General features: G+C 38.8%; 1 protein-coding gene across 2 annotated transcripts in view; it reads right to left on the reverse strand.

The window, feature by feature from the left end:
• Nucleotides 1-9,297, reverse strand: part of LOC135197763 (carboxylic ester hydrolase-like) — a 22,284-nt gene extending 12,987 nt beyond the window's left edge. The window contains exons 1-3 of one of the 2 annotated variants that reach the window (XM_064224847.1): nucleotides 9,119-9,297; nucleotides 932-1,084; nucleotides 148-292 (exon numbers count right to left, since the gene is read on the reverse strand). In XM_064224847.1, coding sequence (XP_064080917.1) covers nucleotides 148-268 — 121 coding nt within the window. In that variant the 5' untranslated portion in view covers nucleotides 269-292; nucleotides 932-1,084; nucleotides 9,119-9,297. Of the gene's footprint in view, nucleotides 1-147; nucleotides 293-931; nucleotides 1,085-4,869; nucleotides 5,201-9,118 lie in introns of those variants that run through there. The other variant, XM_064224846.1, reaches the window with a different exon arrangement.
• Between the last annotated feature and the right edge of the window lie 2,196 nt (nucleotides 9,298-11,493).

Raw genomic sequence — 11,493 nt, forward strand, 5'->3', positions numbered from 1 at the left:
ATATATATATATATATATATATATATATATATATATCACATTAAGGATTTCCCATAACAAGAGATGGCCCCTGAAAAAAATAAAATAAGGCTACCATTACTAAAAAAAAGTGAAACATCACACTCCAATTTTTTTTCTAAATCTCACCTAAGGTGCCAAGTCGGTAATGGAAGGTGACGACCACGACACTCTCCTCCTCGAGCAGGGGGGCGGGGGAGGTGTCCCTGACGCTCCCTACCTGGAAGGCCCCTCCGTGGATGAACATCATTACAGGAAGGTCGGAACCCGACAGCTGTAATAACATTGAAAAAAAGAAAAAGAAAAAAAATCGTTAAATCTTCCAGATATCTATCTCTGGCGGGAAGATGGCAACTCACACCCTAGTTGCTAGTTAGCTTTTTTTGTACACGAACATTCCCACGTTTTATTACGCTTCTGTCATTTGGCACGGAAAGATTATTGAGATAATAATTAAACATAGACTTTAATCTTTTGAGCATCATTTTTACTAACTTATATGGACCTCGAAAAGAGGACAGTTGTGCTTTTATGAAATGAAACAAAAAATCTTGAATTAATCAAGGCAAACATTGGATTCAACAGACGACCAACACATCAAGAATACAGGAAAAAAAAAAAGTGATCAAGCGAAAATAGAACAGGAATAATGTCCAATATACTGTAAAAATGACAAAGCAATATTCTTTCAGTAAAAACATAGAAAAATACGGAAAGTGATTGGAAAAATGAATGCAACTGGTATTCGAAAAATTCAACATGAATTTTCGAATGGAAAACATATGTGCATAAGCAAAATAAACAAATCACAATTAGTCGACAAATTCCAAGGTATATTCTATAAAAAATAAATCCAAAAATAATACTTCAAAATACACGAAATAAATACATAACTGTAATCAAACTACCTCACCTTCGGCGTGTAGATATTGATATACAGACAGTCCTCAGTGCCTACGATCTCCAACTTCCCTTTAGCCAGTGATGCCAGGTTGAGCTGGGGGCACTGAGGGGGCACCACTGACCCATTTCTTGCTTGTGACCAGTTGCCCGCTGGGATGGGGTCCTAGGACAAAATATATTATTATTATTATTATTATTATTATTATTATTATATTATAACAGCTGTCCAAAGTTCATTTATTTCTTAAAGTACCGGTAGTTTTCTCTATCACTGACAGAAGGCGAATGAAGCCAGGGGTACGATAATGCCATATTTATACCCGCAAGTGGTCTCAACAGAGACTTTAGGCTGATTTATCTGCTGCTAAAAAGTAAATCATTCGAGAGATGGAGAAACTGCATTATTATTATTATTATTATTATTATTATTATTATTATTATTATTATTATTATTATTCATAATGCGCATGCATTCATATGGAGAAACGTACGCTAATAATAATAGTAATTAATTATTTTTATTAAAATTATCATTACAATTAATATTCAAAATACCTACTGTGAAACACGCAATAATAATAATAATAATAATAATAATAATAATAATAATAATAATAATAAGACGACAGGGATGATGAGGTATCAAACAACGACACACGAAGAAACACCGACGAAGTAACAGAGAGGACGGAATGGGTAGAAAAGATTAGACAATGGATGGAGCCAGATACAGAGAGAACAAAGATCCCCTCCATGAAAGCCTACAACACCAAGAAATTAAGGGAGAAAACAAGTGAGGTCAATGAAATAATGTGCATAATACACAGAAACAAATAACTTGGCATATGCAGGAGCAAGATTAGTAGCAGAACTGATGGGGATTCGAACACCAACACCACCAGCACAACCAACCCAACAGAAACCAAAACAGCAACCTCCTTGGAAAAGGCGCCTGGAAAAGCAAATAATGGTGATGAGATCTGACTTGAGTAAACTGAAAGAGATGGCAGAAAAAAGGCTATGAAGCAAGAAAACAAGGGAGGAACTCAACGAGAAATACAAATTACAAGAGAGGGGACTAAACAACACAATAGAAGATGTAAAACAGAGGCTTAGGGCCAAAGCACATAAGATCCAACGGTACATGAACAGGAATAAGGGATACCAACAGAACAAACTATTCGGAACCAACCAGAAAAGACTATACAGCCAACTAAGAGGGGAAGACAACCACCAAGAAATTCCTGAAGCCGAACCAAGTAAGAGACTCTGGGAAAACATATGGAGCAATCCGGTATCACACAACAAACATGCAACATGGCTCCAGGAAGTCAAGGAAGAAGAAACAGGGAGAATAAAACAAAGATTCACAGAGATCACGACAGACACCAACTAAAGAAAATGCCAAACTGGAAAGCCCCAGGTCCCAATGAAGTCCATGGATACTGGCTCAAAAACTTCAAGGCCCTACACCCACGAATAGCAGAACAACTCCAGCATTGTATCTCAAATCACCATGCACCCAAATGGATGACCACAGGAAGAACATCCTTAGTACAAAAAGACAAGAGTAAGGGAAATATGGCCAGTAACTACAGGCCTATCACCTGCCTACCAATAATGTGGAAGTTACTAACAGGTATCATCAGTGAAAGGCTATACAACTACCTAGAGGAGACAAACACCATCCCCCACCAACAGAAATGCTGCAGAAGGAAGTGTAGGGGCACAAAAGACCAGTTCCTGATAGACAAAAGGGTAATGAAGAACAGTAGGAGAAGGAAAACCAACCTAAGCATGGCATGGATAGACTATAAGAAAGCCTTCGACATGATACCACACACATGGCTAATAGAATGCCTGAAAATATATGGGGCAGAGGAAAACACCATCAGCTTCCTCAAAAATACGATGCGCAACTGGAATACAATACTTACAAGCTCTGGAATAAGACTAGCAGAGGTTAATATCAGGAGAGGGATCTTCCAGGGCGACCCAACGTCCCCACTACTCTTCGTAGTAGCCATGATTCCCATGACAAAAGTACTACAGAAGATGGATGCCGGGTACCAACTAAAGAAAAGAGGCAACAGAATTAACCATCTAATGTTCATGGACGACATCAAGCTGTATGGTAAGAGCATCAAAGACATAGATACCCTAATCCAGACTGTAAGGATTGTATCTGGGGACATCAGGATGGAGTTCGGAATAGAAAAATGCGCCTTAGTCAACATACAAAAAGGAAAAGTAACGAGAACTGAAGGGATAAAGCTACCAGATGGGAGCAACATCAAACACATAGATGAGACTGGATACAAATACCTGGGAATAATGGAAGGAGGGGATATAAAACATAAGAGATGAAGGACACGATCAGGAAAGAATATATGCAGAGACTCAAGGCGATACTCAAGTCAAAACTCAACGCCGGAAATATGATAAAAGCCATAAACACATGGGCAGTGCCAGTAATCAGATACAGCGCAGGAATAGTGGAATGGACGAAGGCAGAACTCCACAGCATAGATCAGAAAACCAGGAAACATATGACAATACACAAAGCACTACACCCAAGAGCAAATACGGACAGACTATACATAACACGAAAGGAAGGAGGGAGAGGACTACTAAGTATAGAGGACTGCGTCAACATCGAGAACAGAGCACTGGGGCAATATCTGAAAACCAGTGAAGACGAGTGGCTAAAGAGTGCATGGGAAGAAGGACTAATAAAAGTAGACGAAGACCCACAAATATACAGAGACAGGCGAATGACAAACAGAACAGAGGACTGGGACAATAAACCAATGCACGGACAATACATAAGACAGACTAAAGAACTGGCCAGCGATGACACGTGGCAATGGCTATAGAGGGGAGAGCTAAAGAAGGAAACTGAAGGAATGATAACAGCGGCACAAGATCAGGCCCTAAGAACCAGATATGTTCAAAGAACGATAGATGGAAATAACATCTCTCCCATATGTAGGAAGTGCAATACGAAAAATGAAACCATAAACCACATAGCAAGCAAATGCCCGGCACTTGCACAGAACCAGTACAAAAAGAGGCATGATTCAGTGGCAAAAGCCCTCCACTTGAGCCTGTGCAAGAAACATCAGCTACCTTGCAGTAATAAGTGGTACAAGCACCAACCTGAGGGAGTGATAGAAAACGATCACGCAAAGATCCTCTGGGACTATGGTATCAGAACGGATAGGGTGATACGTGCAAATAGACCAGACGTGACGTTGATTGACAAAGTAAAGAAGAAAGTATCACTCATTGATGTCGCAATACCATGGGACACCAGAGTTGAAGAGAAAGAGAGAGAAAAAATGGATAAGTATCAAGATCTGAAAATAGAAATAAGAAGGATATGGGATATGCCAGTGGAAATTGTACCCATAATGATAGACTAGGCACGATCCCAAGATCCCTGAAAAGGAATCTAGAAAAACTAGAGGCTGAAGTAGCTCCAGGACTCATGCAGAAGAGTGTGATCCTAGAAACGGCGCACATAGTAAGAAAAGTGATGGACTCCTAAGGAGGCAGGATGCAACCCGGAACCCCACACTATAAATACCACCCAGTCGAATTGGCGGACTGTGATAGAGCAAAAAAAAAGGAGAAATAATAATAACAATAATAATAATAATAATTTTGCAGCTCAATAAAGCTCGTCTTGTAGTCTTGACCGCAGGGACATTACGTACCGTCTCAAAACCTGGACCTAGGTACGTTTATTCAGCCTGTTTAAAGAAAGGGCAGTGGGAGGAGAGAGGCTAGCCCCGGATTGGACGACGGAAAGTAAAAAAAATCACAGAGTTTATGACCCGATTCACAGAGTTTAAGGTTACTGTTTTAATTAATTATATTATAATAAAAAAAAGTAACATTAGTAACATTACCTAAAACAAATATATCAACTGTGACGAAACTCACCCGGAATCTGAGTTCTCCAACAGGCGGCTGAGCGTAGGGAATACTCCTGAAGGCAAAGTAGTGCCCGCCCTTCCCAAGGGTATGCCTGGACCCTGTGATTGTGCCCTGGTGGAGGACCACCTTTGGGGTGTCTTCGGTTGACGTGGCATGACATTTTATGCCCAAGAGAATTATGGTTAAAACCGGGAGCTTTTTTATGAATGACATACTGGATAGACTGAGTCTTCTTCTGATAGACTGAGTGATCTACTGATAGACTGAGTCTTCTTCTGATAGACTGAGTGATCTACTGATAGACTGAGTCTTCTTCTGATAGACTGAGTCTTTTTCTGATAGAACAGAATCCTCTTCTGGATAATGACTTGAGTCCCTTCCTCCTGAATAGACTGAGTCTTTTTCTCCTGATAGACTGATCTTCTTCTGAAGACTAGATCTGATAACTGATCTTCTCCTGATAGACTGAGTCTTCTCCTGATAGACTGAGTCTTTTTCTGATAGACAGATGCCTCTTCTGATAGACTGAGTCTTCTCCTGATAGACTGAGTCTTCTCCTGATAGACTGAGTCTTCTTCGGATAGACTGAGTGATCTTCTGATAGACTAGTCTTCTCCTGTAGACTGAGTCTCTTCGGATAGACCTGTGCTTCTGATAGACGTGCCATCTTCTGATAAACTGAGTGTTCTCCTGATAGACTGACTCTTCTGATAGACTGAGTCTTCTTCTCATAGACTGAGTCTTCTCCTGATAGACTGAGTGATCTTCTGATAGACTGAGCCCTGTTTTGATAGACTGAGTCCTCTTCCGATAGACTGAGTCTTCTTATGACAGAAAGACTGAACCCTCTCCTGTAAGTTAATAATTAAAATCTAGTTAAAGGTCTCTCTTATTTTGTAACCTCTGTTCATACAATATTAAAAAAAAATTTCTCTCTCTCTCTCTCTCTCTCTCTCTCTCTCTCTCTCTCTCTCTACTTTTATATTAGATTAATAGTTTCTATACTGTCAAGGCACTTGAACAAGTTCCTTGGCAGTATAGAAAATATCTGGTTTAAACCAGCTGTCAGAGTGACACATCTCTCTCTCTCTCTCTCTCTCTCTCTCTCTCTCTCTCTCTCTCTCTATATATATATATATATATGTGTGTGTGTGTGTGTGTGTGTGTGTGTGTGTATTCATGAATATATATACTACATACATACTACATACATATATATATATATATATATATATATATATATATATATATATATATATATATATATATTAGCTACTATTACAGTCATCGTTCCGGGTTCCAAAGACATAGAAAAATAAATAAATACTGACATAACCCAGCTGTTTGCAAAGGTCATTTGTTTCCTCCCCTTCGGGAAAATCAGTAAAAATGCGAAAAGCAACGAGAGACTGAACGCATCTCGTGTCTGAGTCAACCTTGGCCCCAATAACCACTTGTGCTCTCTCAGACTTTCACTGCCAAGTTACACGAAAGGAATTTAGGCTAATAATAATAATAATAATAATAATAATAATAATAATAATAATAATAATAATAATAATAATAAAATAATAATAATAATAATAATACACAATAGTATCTGGTAAGCAATAATCTTCACATATGACTGCCGAAATAAAAATATTTATAAACATTTAGTGTTGTTAATAATAATAATAATAATAATAATAATAATAATAATAATAATAATAATAATAACAACCAGACGAATGTACAACCACTGTGAGGGAGGGAACATAAACAGGCGACAAGATTTTATAAATAATCGGGGACACCAGTATTTAACGGCAACGCTTGCAAGAGATGCTTTCGTGCCCCTTATTTTTAACCTGTGCAACAAACGGATACACGCACGCACACTGCACACACTATTTTATATATATATATATATATATAATATATATATATATATATATATGTATATATATAGTATATATTTATATATATATAGTATATATATATATATATATATATATATATATATATATATATATATAAATTGTAAATAAACAAAAGAATCACAACATAGATCGCAAGTTCACTTGCACATCTTTCCAGGAAAAAACATTTGCCAATACCACAACAAACTCAACTAAAACAGACATACGACAGAGAGAATAAAACACAACACGGACACTGCACACGAGACGGGAAAGATGAAACTATAAAACTAGACACAGGCACAGCAGACGAACAACTGAGGAGAGAGAGAGAGAGAGAGAGAGAGAGAGAGAGAGAGAGAGAGAGAGAGGAAGCTATTAAAGAGAGCGCTTCATAGAGAGGTGGTCTTTCATCTTGGCAGGGATTTCCTGTGACTGCAAGCAATTGCTCATGACAAGCCGAGCAACCAGGCAGCCAAACTGGCGAAGATAATTCATAAATCAGCGGTTGGTTCATTGTTTGTAGGTAATAAAATATTTTGGAATTATTCCTTTATCTTTTCCTAATAAAGCTTCTAATCGTCACGTGAGTCAAATTAGCCGAAAATTTTAATTTTTCATTATTCATTTTTTTAATAACTCCTCTATTCGTCTTGTGAGTCAAATTAGTAGGTAATTTATCGTCTTTAGACAGTAATGCATCTTTTAATAGTTATTTATTGTTATTAGTAATTCCTTTACTAATACTATGGTACTGAATAACTACACGGTTCTTCTGGAACCAGGTCATTAGACCAAACATTCATTAATCAAATAATAATAATAATAATATAATAATAATAATAATAATAATAATAATAATAATAATAATAATTGATATATAAACCAAATTATCTGATATTATTCAAATATATATTAAAAACGACGATATAATAATAATAATAAATAATAATAATAATAATAATAATAATAACTAATAATAATAATATTTAGAAGAATATATTATAATAATAATATAATAATAATAATAACAATAATAATTGATATATCAAAATTATCTGAAATTATTCAAAATTATATTAAAAAAACGACTATATAATAATAATAATAATAATAATAATAATAATAATAATAATAATAATAATAATAATAATAATAAAATAATAATATTTAGAAGTATATACTATCGTCTTATTTAGTTAAGGGTTTAACATAAAATGGAGAATAATGAGACGCCATTCGTTAACAATCAAGATTTTTATTTTCGTTTTTATTTATTTTGCGTCTGACGAATTTCCGTAACGAAACCTCAAATTAAGAGAGAGAGAGAGAGAGAGAGAGAGAGAGAGAGAGAGATTTCACATGATCTTCCCTACATGGTCACGTGACCTCGGTCGTGGAGTTCAAGGTCACTGAACAGCAAACACGTAATTGCGTCTTCAACTCAGGCCATGCAGAACTATACGTACCTACAGTCTCGTATTTTTCTCTTATATTAAAATGGCCATCGTATCTGGATAGATACAACAGTAATAATAATAATAAACTGTATGCAGAGCGCTTTCATTCACAACTCAGCTATGACATTTTGATACGCTTTGAATAATAATTTAATATTCACAAAACCTTGCCAAGAATAATAATTTAGTATTCACAAAACCTTGCCGAGAATAATAATTCAATATTCACAAAACCTCGGCAAAAAAAAAAGATGTCATTCAGGTTTAACGGCAACGTTGCACGAGTACTTTATGACTGTGCACTGTCCACCGGCTACGAATGTAGTTTATATATATACGTATATATTGTCTGTGTACGTGTGCGAAATATATGCCAAGGGAACAAGAAAACACTAAACACACATACTCACACACATAAGCGCATGAACCTAAGCCATATACGAGGTCTGAATGATTTAGTTTTAACTATTACAACACAAAGGATGATCCCTCAGAGTATTGTTTATCTTTCATTATTATTATATTAAGAAACAACGCAGCGTTGTTGCACGGCCTCATTGGTCAGGAGGGCAAACGATTATGACTATGCCCGCAAAAATCGTCACAGCACACAGAAGAATCTGGAAAACACATTCTCCAGTCAGTCTGCAATAACCTTCGACCTCCTGGAAGTTGATTGGATCTTAGCATATTAAAAAAAATGAATTCCAGTTGCACCAACTTCAACTGGACCTTGAGAACTTTCCAAAATATTCAAAAGTCATAAGCATTTTCTAAAGACTTCTGTCCGGTTACCTTAACCTCACGTTTCAAGGCGACTGGATGTTGGGTGCTTCCAGGATAACCCAGTTCAAGTTGCACTGACCTTATCACTTTCTAGAGGGTGGCACGAACCTATCAAATTGCTGAAATCGCAGTCCAGTCAGTCCGAACTATTTACTTTTGGATCTTAGTAAATCCAAATCCAGTCTTTCTTCTGATTGTACCCCTTTCCCCGGGACCTTCTGCCGCTCTCCGTTTCGGGGAAGGACGAAGAATGAGTCGTCACTCGGCCTGTAATCCAACAGCGCGGCTTCGGACTCGTAGTCCTTGGTGCCCCGAGGGGCTCCTGTTGGACAAACAACTTGAAACTTGTGGTCGCCACCACGATGCCTGAGCTCATCTGGCAAGCAATCGGTTATGGAAGATTTGCTTCTCTCGTCATGCATCTTACGGAATTCATTTTTATTTTCTTCTTTTTCTTCCTCTTAGCCTCATTTACACTAGGCTGACTTAGTCTTATTCAACATCAGAAACAGAAAGGAAATCAGCTTGTGTCGTTAAACGAAACTGGACAGAACGGTCTCTCAACCTCATTAGCACAAATAATTGGTATGAGATGAACAGCAAACATCCGGCTGGGATAAATTTTTAAATATCAAAATTTTCAATAAGCGTGAGGTTAAGCATTAACCAGCCTTTCACTGTGTGTGTGTGTGTGTGTGTTTTTTTTTGAATTTATTCGTACCTCATTTTTCTTTCTATAACATCTAAACCTAAGCTATTTTTTTATCACCCCGTACAAGATATCCTTTAAGCCCTTTATACGCTGACGAAAACCTATTTCCTATCCCAACAATCACCTCTAAGTCAGCAGGAAGACATTTATGTTTACTTTGGTACACTTGAAGTCGATGTTCCAATCGCCTGCATGAAATGTACAACAATTCACACTATTCGTCGGTGGATTTGGCCGATGGCGAATTTTCTAACTCACACAAAGTTGGACTGATAAATCGATAACCAATTTCACCTCTTGACATCTCTTGAGAACGCGTATCTAATCGCATTATAGAGTCGTATTGAGCCAAACAGCGAGAAAGGGCCAGAGAGCGTGTTTGCTTTTCAGTCGTAGAGGACGGGATCCGAAATCTTCGGCTGCGCGCTACAACCATGGAGACGGGCGAGGAGACTTGGGCTCTGCAAGATATGTTCCTCGCCCTGCGCGTGGCAGGGCTCATACCCTACACCTTGCAGAAAACGGGCGACGGCGCAGGGCGTCCGGTGTTCTCCAAGGTGCTGCTCTTGTGGGCTATTTTCCAGAACTTGGTCAGCATCGCCCTACCTTACTTCTGTTTCTTGATGTTTGCCAAAATGACTGACAGCAGAGTCGGAATACTCATAGCGGTGGTGACTCTCTCCTGCGCCAATACCGCCACAGTGTTGATGCCCTTCTGCCTCCTGGCTAAAAGCAGGAGCCTCGGGTCCATAGTGCAAAATCACGGCTTCGTCGTCTTCGGAAACTCTGCCGCCTTCAAGAAACAACTTCGCGTCAAGATTGTCACGTTGGCCGTCTTGCCTTTCATGGTGTTCGTGGGTGGGATCTGTTTGGTCGTAGAAAACCCCAACTTACTAAACTTGCCGGCAACGATTCTCATGCCTGTTCTTATGTACGTTTCAACGGTTCGCCCGATGCTTCCGGTTCTGTGGTTCAAAGCAATGATCGCCCTCATGTCAAAGATGGTCCTCGATATGGTGACCAAGATGGTCGGCAAGCCGGCCGGTCGGCGCCACAAATCAAACTGCTGGTCCCTTCCGGTGGACTGTTCAGAGTCCCTGAGGGCAACGATTGCAGATCTTGAAGAATGCCCCTCAGCCTACGAGATCTCCAAAATGAAGTATTCTATTGCCAAAATAGAACGATTCGTGTTCCAGGTAAGTCTGTCGGTCCACGGTTCATCCTTCATTGTCAGAAGTCGGTCCACGGTTCATCCTTCATTGTCAGAAGTCGGTCCACGGTTCATCCTTCATTGTCAGAAGTCGGTCCACGGTTAATCCTTCATTGTCAGAAGTCGGTCCAAAGTTCATCCTTCATTGTCAGAAGTCGGTCCAGGGTTCATCCTTCATTGTCAGAAGTCGAGCACAAGAACAGGAGGGTTCAGGAGATTGTTAAGAGAGGCTACTACTAATGGATTTACTCACACTGATGCCGTTATTGATTAACTAATTACTGCATTTTTTTGTTCTGGCATCAGAGAACTCATTTCTCTCCCCCAAAGATGGCAGCCTGCAAAGAGGACATCACGAGGTACTTCTTCGAAGTCATCACTGTGGTCATAGTCCTGACGCTGGTCAACGCCATCGTCTTCGGTTACATCTTCATGACGGGAATCTTCATGTGGGGATTGGCGCCAATGACCACCCTTTGCGGGTCGGGCTTGCTGACTTACGTTTTCAGTGGCGGAAGTAGCTTTACGAAATCGGTAGGTCATTCCACTTTATTTTTTACC

Source organism: Macrobrachium nipponense, chromosome 21 (assembly GCF_015104395.2).
Source record: "Macrobrachium nipponense isolate FS-2020 chromosome 21, ASM1510439v2, whole genome shotgun sequence".
Lineage (NCBI taxonomy): Eukaryota > Metazoa > Arthropoda > Malacostraca > Decapoda > Palaemonidae > Macrobrachium > Macrobrachium nipponense.